Source organism: Acomys minous (genome assembly GCF_964271855.1).
Source record: "Acomys minous genome assembly, chromosome: 13".
NCBI classification, from domain to species: Eukaryota; Metazoa; Chordata; class Mammalia; order Rodentia; family Muridae; genus Acomys; species Acomys minous.
In genome coordinates, this window is record NC_140495.1 from 32,351,673 (window position 1) to 32,366,183 (window position 14,511).

Genomic DNA, 14,511 nt, shown 5'->3' on the forward strand with positions numbered 1-14,511 from the left:
CAAGTTGGAAGACCAGAGAGTGATTCGAGTCATTGGCACAGAGGTTTCATTTATGGCCCCCGAAGAAGTTCTGAGCAAGTCATTCAACGGCATCCACGAGGACAGGACGAGCCCAGCTTCTGGCCTTGCTTCAGGCAGACAGAGTCCTCTGGCAGCCAACCTGGAGCCACAGGAGGAGGGGCTGTGATGGCACTGTGGAAGTCCTGGACCAAGGCAGCATCTCTGGGTGAGCAGGTAAGCATCCCTACTAGGTAAGTGCACCTCAAGGGCTTTCCACTGGCCACCTAGATGAGACTAGAGGCTCCCCAGAAGTAAGTCCGCGTTTTCTAGCCAGGGCAGGAGGCGGGGCTGGTAGGAGAGAGCCTGCTTTTATCACAGGAAATTGTGGGAGACTGGAATGGAAGAATTGAGTTTAAAAATATATATATTTGCATTAGTGCGTGGGGATGAGATGCGTAGGAGACAGAGATTTTAGTAGGAAATGGTTGCAGATTGGGGCTGGCTGTTAGGCGTCTGGGTTTTTACAGGAACTGAAGCCGGAGCAAAGCCTTACATTTTTTGCATAAACCCGAGGAGTGGGCTATGACAAGGTATGATTCTGAAAATATGCACAAAATCGTAAAGCGTATGTGTCCGGGAATTCATGAGAAATAACAGGAGTACCATTTATGGCTCTGGCTTCACCTGATCCCTGCCTCCCACAGACCCTCATATTTGGCCTTCGGCGGGATGCTCAACGACACCAATAGCAATGGACGCCCATACAGCAGGCGCGGCCGCACTCTGGGTTTCAGCACCTCGGACAGAGCCCCCATCCTGCACCCTCCTCCCCCATTTCCCCCCTTCCTCCCCCGCAGAGGCTCTGATCAGCTCCTAGGCTGCTACCTCTATCAGTGGTGGGCGGCGACTCCTGGGTTTGGAGAGACAGGGCTCTTGAGCTGCAAAGACAAACGCGGAGTTCAATAGTCTTCTAAACCGCTTCCCGTGACTACAGAAGGAAGGGGCGGAGTGCAAAGATGCCCTTCCAAGCTTCCGCAAACGCTGCAGCTGAACAAAGTGGCCTCCTCAGTTTTGGAGGGTGTACCCAAACTTTCCCCAGTACTTATCATCTATAAAGCGCTTACCCTGTGCCAACACCTCGTGCCAAACGCTCTGCATAGATTACATAATTTCATATACCATGATAGTTTCATCTGTACGCTATTTTTATAGCCATTTTTCAGACGAGGAAAAAAAATAAAGCAAGAGAGACTAAGAAACTTGTCCAAGTTTATACAACCAGGCACTGTTACAGCGTACTGAATCATAAACTCGTCCCCACCCTGCAGGAGGTGGAACCCTAAGTCTGAGCAGTGTTCCCTCTGTGAAACAGCTCGAAACCTGGGGGTTATAGGAGACAGAAGAGTGGTCAGAGTTGTAGCGCTATGTATGTCTTTGGACAGAGTTACTGCATGTGTTTGAATTAAGGCTCCCTGTTTGGGGCTGTAGCTCAGTACTGTAGAGTTTATGTCCAGCATGCTCAAAGCCCCGAGTAAGACCCTCACAATCAGTAAAACCGGGCACAGTGGTTGCATGCTTGCAATCTAAGTACTCTGGATGTCAGAAAGGCAGGCCGATCAGAAGTTAGAGACTATTCTTTACATAGGACTTTGAGGCCACATTGTGATACATGGGAGCCTGTTTCATACATACATACATACATACATACATACATACATACATACATACATACATGTCTGTAACTTTTAGAATAATGTTTCCCTGGTAGAAAGTGTGTGTGATTGTGTGTGTGTGTACGTTTGTCGAACTTTGTGGTCCGGTGGCACTAGTGAGAAAGGAGCGGGCAGATGGAAAAGCTACACGGGAGTAAAGAACAGTACTATCACACTGCAGGCCTGGGCTCAGAGCAGGGCAGGCCTCTATAGAAAGAATATGGGACAGGCTTGATTCAGTGTGATAATCGGGATTTTTTTTTAAAGCAGAACTTCCTACAGGACATTGACACACTGCCTATCATTTGATGCTCATAACAACACTGTGAAATAGGCAGGGCTTGGGGTTATTCTACATATTTGGCAAAAGGACACTTGTCCCGAATTCCAATTCCTTATGTACCTATGCACCTACCTAGCAACCAAGCTGAAACTCTTTTTTTTTTCCTCATTAAATTTATGTTATGTATTCACTTTACCTCCCGATCTCTTGCATCTTTGTTTTGCAGTTCTCCTGCCACAGACTGTTACTTCCTTAGGAGCTTGGACTTTGGCAATTTCAGCACTGAACGTATTAACATGTGACAGCAACGACTTCTAAACTAGTTTTGGTTCAACTTAATAAATGCATTTTAACTATATTCTATTTGCTTCACAATGAACTCAAAACAATCTTTAAAGGTTCACAAGATACCAGGCGTATTATATTCAGTAGTAGTTAGAAGTAGAGGGGACATAAGATGAAACTATAGTCAAAAACAAATGAATATAAAATGTATAATAAAAAGTCCTGGGAGCCCACCCTGGGCCTTTTACCTAAGTCTTTTCAGTAAGGTACAAATAATTGTGAAGAATCTCAGGGAAAAGTCTATGGACCTTTCTCTTTTGCATAGAGTCATCTTTCAGATTATGGAAACATTTGCGTGTGTAACAAATGAGGGACAATACCTGGAAGTTTGTTGGACCAGTGACTGAAGAAAGTGGCCATAAAGTGAATGACATGACATTACATCGTTACCAAAGTAATTACTAGTTACATAATTTATGATGGCTCACTTGACCATATGCATCTTAAGCTTTACAAGAAATGCACGCACCTCTACCTTTATTGTTTTATTTGAGCCTTCTGACAGCTTTTAAGAGGTCAGCAGTAGGAAGTAAGAGAAAGGGCAAAACAGTGGCGAGATGGCCTTTTGCTTTTATATGCAAACCTCTGTCCCTACATAACCTACATAAGTAACAGCTGCCCGCATAAGGCTGGATGTAAGACTATAGAGAATGGCAGGGCCTTCTCATACTAAAGAATGACTAATCCTCCTTAACATATTCAAATACAGTAATTAAAATATTATGTCATGGGCTGAAGAGATGGCTCAGCTGTCAAGAACACTTCTCTTTCTTGCAGAAGGTCTAGGTTCTATTCTCAGAACCTAGAAGTCAGCTCACAAGCATTCCATGCCCTCTCCTGACCTCCTTAGGTACCTGGCAAGCGCACAGTACACAGACATACATTCAAGCAAAACATTCATGCACAGAAAATAAAGTATATAAACCTAAAAACATTGAAAATGCCATGCCAGTCAAACAGTGCGTGACTGTGGGCAACATGGCTCTCAGGCCTTCAATTTGAGGACGTGATCTGAAATACTCAGGACAAAGACAGAAAGATACGGTAATGAAGGATTCTAAGTTCAAAGGGAAAAAGGCCCAAAGCCTGCCATTTTTACTTCCTATTTTTAAATAATGAAGATTGGACTTAAACAGGACATAAGACTTATATATAGTTTTGTTTTGTTTTAAATCACCCAGGAATGGTCACTGTACAATGTTGCTTTCTTTAAAAAAAAACAAACAAACTCATTTATTTATTTATTTATTTATTTATTTATTTATTTATTTTATATGAGTGTTCTATTTGCAGGTATGACAGAAGAGGGAACCAAATCACATTATAGATGGTTGTGAGTTACCATGTGGTTGCTAGGAATTGAACTCAGGACCACTGGAAGAGCAGCCGGTGCTCTTAACTACTGAGCCATCTCACCAGTCCCCATGACTTATATAGACAACAAAATAATAGAAAGACTTCAGGACAAAAATGATGCATATCCTTCCTCTGTTGTGCCAGTCAAACAGTATATGATTTAACTTTTGGATGCTGGTGGTATTTAGTCTTCAGGATTTATTTTGTAGCCCGGGTGTCTTGGAAGTTATGTTAATTATCATCATAGTTTTAATGTTAAACAAGTTAAAATCTTAAGGATCATTGAGAGGTGTGTGTAGTTGGCCTTCCAAGAGCATGAGAAGAAAGGGGACCGGGAAACACTGCTCTTGTCTTAGTTTATTTTTTTCTGATACACAAGAAAATTACTTTCTTTTGAGTTATGTTTTGTTTAACTTTTGTTTTCTTTTTTTGTTTTGTTTTTGTTTGTTTGTTTTGAAGACAACATTTCTCTGTGTAACAGAGCCTTGGCTGTCCTGGACTCACTTTGTAGACCAGTCTGGCCTCGAACTCACAGAGATCTGCCTGCTTCTGCCTCCTGTGTGCTGAGATTAAAGGCATGCGCCACCGTGTCTGGCTGTTTTGTTTATTTTTCATCTTTCTTTTATTTTTGAGACAGCTTCTTTCATTGGCCTTGAACTCATCAAATGGGCTAACCTGGATGTCCCAGGAGCACTAGGGATCTTCCTGCCTTTGTCTCCCTCAGTGCTGGGTTTCCCAGTGCATCCTACCACACCTGGCTTTTTCATAGGAGTGCTGGATCTCAAATTTGGGTCCTCATGCTTTCAAGGCAAGTATTTCCTGGCCCAAACATAGGGTGATGTTTTAAAGATAAAATAATGGCATCTAGAGCAGCCAAAGTGATAGGATTTCCAAATTCAGAGGATGTGTCAGCTGTTTCTGGTGAGACTCCAGTAAGGTAGCATTAGGTGTTCTTAGCACTCACTTTGTGGGGAACAATCCAGGGTAAACCTAGACCTCCATTCAGATCTAGCCAATGGACAGCCATTCTCCATGGTTGTGGGGAGAGCAGGGAAGTCTGGTGCCCCCTATTTGACCACTTCCCCTTGTAGGGGAACCCTGGTGGCATGCAGCGGAAGGGGAATCAGGCTATCCAGATGAGACCTGATAGGCTGTGATCATATGGAGGGGTAGGAGGTCCCCTTCCATAACAGGTCTTGAGGAGGGGAATAGGGTGAAAGAAGGGCGGGGGGGGGGCAACAGGAAGATACAAGTGAGGTGATAACAATGCAATCTGAATAAATTATTTTTAAAAAAAGACAAATCTCAAGTGAAAGGAAACTAGGCTTTGGTTGACTCTCACATGAATGAAGTGTATCACACTGGTCAGTTCTTCCTTGCCCAGCCTCTGTGCTGTGATAGCTTCAATTCTCTTTATGTCCAGAAGGCTTTTATGTGGCCTCCCAGTTTTCCAATCCATTTGTACCCTCTCACCTATGATTATGCCTCTTTTGCCTTTACAGCTCTCCACTATTTGACATTTCTACAAACTGGCATCTGTCTTTAGTACAACAGTCTAAGGGGTATTTCCTATCATACTAGTTAGCTCATGCTACCGATGCTGGGCTCTTTTACTCCTGCCTCTATCCCGTAAGACTGCCTTTCTGAATTTCTGTGCTAAGTTACCCTTTTCTTTATAACCCCAGGTGTAATGATTTATATATTTTGGTTCAAGAAACTTCTATCCCTTTTTTTTCAAGGGCTATCCCAATCGTGTGTTCACTAACAAGCCTTTTCCAATCTGTACTCTTAGTTCCTTATGGTAGCCTTCTTTCTATTGCATGTTTGTCTTCTATTCGAGGACTTACTGCACCAATGTACAATTATTTCATATCAAGGTCAAGAACATGGGCTTGGAGGTGAGACTGCTGGATTTGAATTCTAGCTCTGCAACCTACTATGAAGATGATTTTTATTTTTATTTTTATTTAATTAATTTATTCAGATTGCATCTCAATTGTTATCCCATCCCTTGTATCCTCCCATTCCTCCCTCCCTCCTGCTTTCATCCTATTCCCCTGCCCTATGTCTGTGACCGCAGGGGACTTCCTCCCCCACTAAATGGTCTAGGCTTTCAAGTCTCATCTTGGTAGCCTGCTTATTCTTTCTCTGAGTGATTTTTAGATAAGTGGCTCTATCACCTTAATGCCCAGTTTAAACTTCAGATTAAGAAAGTGATGCTATTACTATCCATCTCATGTTTTTGTTGTAAGGGTTATGTGACAATGCATAAAGACATTGTTACTATTCGCCATATTGCTTGTTCCATGGCAAGCATAACGTGAAAATTAACTTCCTTCTAGATTGTAAATACCTGAGTTCCATAATCTCTTTATCTTCATACCTGGCATGAGTAATGAATGAATAAGAAGATAGCATTGATACTTTAGTCAGGACTTAATTATAAATATCAGAAAATTTAACTCATACAAGCAGAGCAAAAAACATACTAATTAACTGGAAGTCTTCTAGAGTGTATTTTCTTGTACTCCAAAGGCATAAATAAGTAAATAAATAAATCAGAAGAAAGCAAGAATTTTTTTCTCCAACTCTTCCCCCAACTTATTGGTTGTTCCAATCAGATGGTTGCAATTATCTGGTAGATGGTTGGGGCTAGACAGATGAAATAGTCTCATCTGTATTTAAGAAGGTAGCTACCTGATCTTTCTGGTGGGATATACCAGTCTTCCTCATAAGATTGCTGGGTTCCAAGAGGAAAAATGTAAATGTTGCAAGGCCTGTGACGGCTTTGCTCAAAAGTGATGGTGTTATTTTGCCTATTTTATTGGCTAATTTCTCACACATGTACCAGAATAGGAGGATATTGTAGCCATGATTTATAGTTTACCACAAGTATTACCCTAGGTATGGGATGCCTGGGCGAGAATGTAGGCTTTAGTTTAGTATCGTGGTATCTATTTAGACCTCAGCAGGTTCCTGATGGCTTCTGACTTCCTGCATCCTTTGGTTGCCATTCTGTGTAACACTGAGTGGTACCTTGTGTTTGATTTGATTTTTGCTTAGGTACTGATGAGGCTGAGTACCTTTGATGATCACGTATAACTCATGGGTCATTTTTGTATCCTCTTTTGGAGGAAATGATTTGGAGGAGTTCTTTATATAGTCTAGATGAGTCATTGTAATTTTACTCAACTTTCCCTCTTGGATCTTGATTGATTTTTCTCTTGATTACAAAGGAAGTAACATTTGAGCTGATGTTTAGAGGTTGATGAATAATTAAAGAAAGAGCAGGGAGTCCTTAGAGTTAGAAACAAGCGCAGTTCCAGGAAGGGAAAAAAAAAGTGGGTGTATTTAAGAGACACTGACATTTTAAGGTAGGCAGAATATGAGAAGAGTTGGCATTGCAGGAAATGACTCTGGATGGGAAGCTTGGGTCAGAGAAAAAAGGGCTGTAGTGATGAAATGAAGACAAGTGTTTTCATTGGTTAGTGCTTGGAAATTCTGCTTTTGGTCTCCAGGACACAAAGACCAAGAAGCTTATTGAATATTAAACAGTTCAAGACTTTAACTTAGCCACCATAGGTAGCACACCGTTAATGAGATCATTATAATAGCAGCAGGGGGGTGGAACTAAGACCAATGGGGTATTAAAGGAAAAAAGAGAAGAGGGAGGAGACAAAAATATAAACACACCGATACATCAGCTTTGCAATGACCTCAAATGACAGCAACTTTTCAGAAACTCTCATGGAAACATACAAGCACAATGGCAGCAGGTTAGACGAAGAGTCTTCAGTGTGATGCATCTGAAGTAGTGAGGAATGCATCAAACCAGGAAGATAAAGACAGGGGCTGCTGCTGATTTTTTTTTTTTTAAAGGAGAGGGCTTCCAGTCTGGATGGATGAATGAAATCTCCTCTTAATGTAGTATGACGTGGTGGTGATGGTGACAGTGTGTTCATGTGTGTGTGTGTGAGTATGGAGAGGCCATAGGTCAACCTTAGGTGTTATTCCTACGGAGATAACCACGCTTTTAATTTTGAGACAAGGTCTCTCGCTAGAACCTGATGTTCGCCAATTAGGCTGAGCTGGCCTTCTACCAGGCCCCAGAGATCCTTCTCACCAGGCTCTTCCTGTCTGTAGGATTACAAGTGTGTTTCACCACGCCCATCTTTTTAAATGGGCCCTGAGGATTTAATTCAGGTGCTCACGCTTGCATGGCACACACATCACAGACTAAGCTATCTTTCAGGCACCTTTTTTTCTTCTTCTTCTTTTTTTATACATTAAAGTTTTTTAAAAGAATGTGCACCTATCTCTTAACTTCAGCCAAGAAAACCTTGCCTGCTAATTCTATTAGAAACAGAAACTGAGAAGGCACTGTTTGGAGTAGTAAGGAAGACAAAGATTGTTGTGGATCAGGTGAGGAGGAAAGCACAGGCCACCAGCTTGTGAGGGCCAGATAGCCAGGGTATCCATTTGGAGAGGTCATTCTTGCAGACATGAATCAATATAATTGGTACCCATCGGCTGGCTAGAGCATCCGTGCTGGCCTTCTCATCCCTCCCTTCTTATAAAATGCATCTGAAGCACACAGCGTGGATATTCTGAGTCCGTGGACTGGACAGCTCATGTGAAGAGAAAAAGAAAACTTGATTGTGACAAACATTGGCGGAGGAAACTTTGGTTTTGTGTGAACAAGAATTCAACCCTGTTCTCCAGTCTTTGCCATAGATCAGTTCAACAAGAAAGAAAGACACAGCGTGGCATGGTGGGAGCTACTGTGAATTAGACAAATGAGAATTCTGACATCTGCTGGGAAAGCGGGCACTAGAGCCTGGGAAAGGGTAGTTATATTGACTTGATTTTATATATTTGTTTACTGCATTCTTCCCATGGACGTAGTGACACCTATTTATTTTAGGAACACAACAAAAAGAAGAAAATGGATCCCTCCCAAGACCTATTACCTAGAACAGGGATCAACATGGTAGTGTATTTTCTGCCAGCTTTCCAGATGCGCATCGATAACCGCTTTTAATGATTATTTGTGAAGTAGCCTACTCATTATGTGTGAATCACTGCTAAGTGCCAAGGATCCCACAGTGAAAAATAAAACAGATATGAATGTTTATTTCCTAGAGGAACTTAGATTTCTATATTTGTATTAACTGAGCAGTCAAACACAACCATATCTTGCATTTTAAAAATTGTTACTGTGTGCTCTGCGTTCTGTTAATCACTTTTCATATGGCCAGGTGGTTTTGTATGCATTTGGATGTATATTTTACACATGGTTTTAGACTTACTCATTTTATCTTATGTGTGTGAGTGTTTTGCCTTCCTGTATGTATGTGTACCAGGTACATGTGTAGTGCCCAGGGAGGCCAGAAGGTGTTGGGATCCCTGGGACTGGAGTTAACAGATTGTGAGCCACTATGTGGGTTCTGGGATTCTGAAAGAGTTCCAAATGCTCTCAACCTCTGAGCCAATGCTTCAGGCCCTGGAGAGGTGCTTTATAAACACTATCTGAAGGACTCTTCAGACTAACCCTAGGTGGTAGGTCACTGCTATTTTCACCCCTGACTATAGGTGAAGAAAGAAACTCACTTGTAGCCATTAGATAACTTAATTGAGATGACACAGCTTGAAGTCAGGCTGGGACATGATCGTACCTAGACTTTGAACTAATCATGCTGCATAGAGTAGCAGTGGACTAACACGTGTCCTTCTTCTTCCCTTGCTAGGTCTGATACCCCCTGTGGCTCCGAGGTCGTAGGCTAAAGCCGCCATGATGGATGATGACACCGAGTTGAGGACTGATGGGAACTCTCTCTTAAAAGCTGTGTGGCTAGGGAGGCTTCGGCTGACCAGACTTCTTTTGGAAGGGGGCGCTTACATCAATGAGAGCAATGACAAAGGTGAAACAGCTCTCATGGTGGCTTGCATTACCAAACATGTGGACCAGCAAAGCATTAGCAAGTCTAAGATGGTGAAGTATCTATTGGACAATAGGGCAGACCCCAACATTCAGGATAAGTCTGGCAAGACCGCACTCATCCATGCTTGCATCAGACGAGCAGGGGGAGAAGTGGTGTCCTTACTGCTGGAGAACGGAGCAGACCCCAGCCTTGAGGATCGCACCGGGGCTTCGGCTCTGGTTTATGCAATAAACGCAGATGACAAGGATGCACTGAAGCATCTCCTTGATGCCTGCAAAGCCAAAGGTAAGGAAGTGATTATTATAACAACAGACAAATCGTCTTCAGGCACCAAAACCACCAAGCAGTATCTGAATGTCCCTCCTTCACCCAAAGTGGAAGATAGACAGTCACCACCACTGTGTACGTCTCCTTCCGGCATTGAACTGAAGGCTCCTGGTCTGGGTTCTCCACCCAGTGAGAAGGATGATGACTTCTTCGTCCTCCAAACAGGACACCAAAGTGGCTGTAGTACCTCTAAGGTCCTTAATGAGCCTGCATCACCGACAAGGAAAGTGCCTAATCTCAAAAGGGCCCGTTTGCCCCAACTGAAGAGGCTCCAGTCTGAGCCCTGGGGCTTGATAGCTCCCTCTGTGCTGGCAGCCTCCACACGCCAGGATGAAACCCATGGCACAAGCACAGACAACGAGGTCATTAGGAGCATCAGTGACATGTCCTTCCCTAAAAGGGGGCCCCTTTCCAGAGCCAACAGCATTGACAGTAAAGACCCTGCTCTCTTCCCCACAGTCCAGGAACAAGTTCTGAAGGTTCCAGCTTCAGCACCAGCTTCCTGGAAAGCGGCTTATGAAAAAGGCCAGGCTTCCCACCCACGCCTGGCCAGGAGAGGGACGCTTCCTGTTGACCAAGAGAAGGGTGGGATGTGTCCACCAGGTCCCTCAGCTCTGAAAGATCCAGTGTCTCTGAAGTTGTCGGAAAATGACCTCTATGACTTAGATGTACAGCCAGGGCCTGACCCACCCAACTCTTTGTCCCTTGAGTCAGGCAAAGGGCCTTTAGATAGAAAGAAGCTCAACAGCTCCCACTTGTCCCTTGTCCATGGCTCTCGAGAGTCCCTGGACGCTGTACCCAGCACATCGCCCAGCTTGGGGCGCCGCAGGCCACCTCATCTTCTAGAAAGAAGAGGTTCTGGAACTCTCTTACTAGATCGCATTGCTCACACGAGGCCTGGCTTTCTGCCCCCTTTAAATGTGAATTTAAACCCACCTATCCCAGATATTAGAGCCAGCAGCAAACCAGCTTCCCCACTTGCCAGTGGCTTAAAATCTATGGTTCCCGTGGCTCCAAACTCACCAAAGAGAATTGACCTGAGAAGTAAAAAGAAACTCCTTCGAAGGCATTCTATGCAGATAGAAATGATGAAGCAACTGTCTGACTTTGAAGAAATCATGACCTAGACCCCATTAGAAACAGCCCTGCCCCATTCCTAATCTATAGAATAAGGAAGCGACCAACTCTAGAACAATGCAGCCCCACCGACCCTCTTCACCCCAACCATGATGTGTGCCAACATCAGAAAACATGGTGACAGGGTGTAGCTTCACTTCTGAGACAAACCCAAGGGTTACTTCAGAGTGCTGCTTCTGAGATAACACCCCCCCCTCCCGCCCCACGAGAGTTGCTGCTGCTGCCCCTACTGTCATTTTTGTATACTAAAAAGAGCTCAGGTTAATTGAATTTTGGAGATGAAGCTACAGGAATAAAAATGACTCCTCCAAAGGAAATATGCCTTTGTAGTTGGAAGGTAGCCATGCACGTGTAATGGTTGGTATTTTCTGCTAGAAAGTTCAAAGAACATAAGTTTAAAGCATGAGATTGTATCTGGAATATGTCCCTTGTAGTTTATAAAGTGCCTAAAAGGAAAATGAAGCTTTCATATTTTTTTTTTCTGGGAATGTAGAGAAACTTAAAAACACCTCCAAACTACTCTAGCTGAACACCTGCCTTCTATCTAGTGAAGAAGAAGCAAAGGGCTCCCTCATGGGAGAGGGTTGGTATGTGGGCCTCACCTCTTGCTGTGCTATGAGTGTTGTCATGAGTAGTAGGGACCACTCAGATTCCCTGCTAATATATTTTGTTCACATACTAATTCGGATGTGCCGTAAATCCCCAAATAGCACATCTATGTGAGTCAGCTCTGATGTGACACGGTAGCTGGTAACTCAAAGCTGAGCCTTCCTCCAGAAATGAAACCAGAGACACCACACAGGCTCCATGTTGAAATTGTGTGGAACACCCACTTAAAAAAAAAAACAACCCAGCATAATTAACCAAATTGGGCTTGAACACGATGCAATTGACCCCACAGACCTTTACCAATGTCTCCAGATTATCTTTAAGAGAGCTTTGGGAGATTTAAGGGAAGCATAATGATAAATGACCATAGGGTGTGTACAGTGGGTGACTCTCCAGCTGGATGCAGCAGAAACAAGTTAAAATTTTTTTAAAGCCTAAACATTTGATGGAGGTGAAAACCATCACTCCTCTTCAATGATGAGTAATTTGAGGGCGAGCTGTTTTTTTCTTTACCTGCATTATCTCGGTGATGGAGCATTTATATAAAGTGTCTCTACAGCTCTTCCAAGGCTAGAGCAGAGCACACAGTGGAAGAGACGCAGCACATTTGGCACAGTGCAGTTACATTATAAGCGAGGAGATCCTGGTCCCACCCCCCATTTAACTTTCCTCTCCTGCTGCCCAGAGGAATTTGATGGTTAAGAAGCTCAGGTGTGTCCCTGTAGGCAGCATTGTGCTGAGGGAGAATCGGGCTTCCGGTCTGAGATATTAGGGTTTGCATCCCAGCCTTTTCATTTTCAAGTGTTTGATTTTAGGGAAGTAACAATACTGCCTTGAGCCTCCGTTACATCAGCTGTGAAAGGGGATTCACAAGGTCTGTAAATTCGTGCTAAGGATTTAAACAATGTGGCATATGGAAGAATCAGATTATGTACCTGGCCAGGGCATAAATCAGTAGATTCCAGGTCGCCACACTTTAAGTTATTTCTTCAGATCCTGAACACCTCAGAAATCTCAGCCAGTAAGTGATGCCCTATACAAAATAGAGCCAAGCCTAGCTAAAAGACTCCGGTGTCTCTATGAGACTCCCAGTAATTTTATAAGTATCAATTCCTAAAAATTCATTTATCACATAAAACAATTACCACAGAAGATCTATATCTTACTCCACTTCTATAAGGTCATAACAATGGAAACTTATCTATATATTTCAAAACAGTTAGTAATATTTATAAACAAAATACGTATTTTTTTAAAAAAGCGTCCCCTTAAGGCAAATGCTTACTGCATCTTTTAGCACTTGGGGCTGGTAACTGTTAATGGGATGTATGTCCTGAGCATTGTGGGAACAATAACAACAACCTTGGCATTACTCAGTAGAATACACTCTGGCCCCCAAATTACGACAACCAGAAAGACTCTAGACATGTCCCGATGACTCCTGTCAACCACATCGTCCTGGTTGGTCACCCATGCTTTTCGGAAATCCTGTATGTGGTAGAAGTATGCCATGAACCACAAAGCGAATTGGAGGAGTGGCCTTCAGGATTCTTAGCAAATGCACACAAACAGGAGAATTAAAAGCCTCTGCTAGTAGTACCTAGCTGTGAGGATTATCAAGACAACGCATAAGAAAATGTCCTGAATCTTTAGCTAAGATTTGGAAGCCTAATTTATCCTATGTAGTGACTGTGATACATTCATATTAGTTAGCTTAGGTGAAATACCAAATGAGAAACTGTTCGCTCAGAGTAGCCGGTCCATTGCACAAAAAAACATATGATCAGATATTTTTTATGCTGACGTCAGTCAATTGTGACCTTTCCATCAGTCTTTCTCTGGATAGTTATCAGGGGATCATCTTATTTTACCACTTCCTAGTGACGTATTAGTCAAGTTAGACTGTCCTAAGCTGGTATAATGGCCAAATTATTGCATCACTGGTCATGACTAAATCAGTAACCTTGTCCATGTCAATGAACTTCACAGAAACACATACAAATGTTTTAGACTCATACACGCTCTCTAGTCAGGGCTTGGCATTTCCCTTCGGAAATCTAGTCACTCTACACATTAGCTTCAAAGTATGGTTTTAATATTCTATCCACTTAAGCGTCTGCATTGCTCCTAAATATAATTTAGAAAGTGAACTTAAAGTTTGAAGTCTAGAACTTTCATTTAACCTCTAGATATTCCAAAGCCTTTTTTTTTTTAAGACAAATTACTGTTGATGTTCTTAAAACTTTCTTAGTAAATGACACCTTGCACACGCAGGCTGTATGTGACCTTAGATGGCACCTCGCACAATGCAGGTTGTACATGTGATCTTCCTGCTTTGTGTATGTGGTGCTCCTGATGTAGCCTGTGCTGCCTGACCTGGTTTCTCTGCAGTGCTCTCTTCTAGTCTCAAGCAGAGAATGTGTTCAAATATGTATCCAAGTATCCATGTCCACTCAATGAAACCATTTAGATGTTCTTAAGATGTCAATAAAAGATGTATTACAATCTTTCGATACAAATGACTTGGTTTTTTTTTCCTTTTCAGAGATGTTTCAAGGTAAGTGTTATCTCTGCCCATTTTCTTTCTGATCTTTTAAAGGCAGAGTCTCACTGTGCTTGGGCTGGTATAGTCTCTCTAAGATGCTATTGATAGGATCTCCCAGCAACACCACCTTCAGAGGACAGTCAACATTTTACATTAACACAATTTGAAAAAGAAACTTTAAGTTATGTGAACACTGTGATTGGCTTCTCTCCTGTGAGAAAAGAGTTCAACCAGTGAGAATGTTGTGTTGCCACT

At 42.7% G+C, this 14,511-nt stretch overlaps 1 protein-coding gene and 1 long non-coding RNA gene across 2 annotated transcripts in view; one reads left to right on the forward strand and one right to left on the reverse strand.

Annotated features, from left to right (window-relative positions):
• Positions 1-965, reverse strand: part of LOC311582084 — a 20,995-nt gene extending 20,030 nt beyond the window's left edge. The window contains exon 1 of the long non-coding RNA XR_014774006.1: positions 886-965. This is a non-coding gene — a long non-coding RNA (uncharacterized lncRNA). The remainder of the gene's footprint in view (positions 1-885) is intronic.
• The window catches only part of ANKRD34C (ankyrin repeat domain 34C), a 14,487-nt gene extending 288 nt beyond the window's left edge, over positions 1-14,199 (forward strand). The window contains exons 2-3 of the mRNA XM_084754813.1: positions 5-234; positions 9,444-14,199. Coding sequence (XP_084610939.1) covers positions 9,488-11,092 — 1,605 coding nt within the window. The 5' untranslated portion in view covers positions 5-234; positions 9,444-9,487 and the 3' untranslated portion in view covers positions 11,093-14,199. The remainder of the gene's footprint in view (positions 1-4; positions 235-9,443) is intronic.
• Positions 14,200-14,511: the final 312 nt, after the last annotated feature.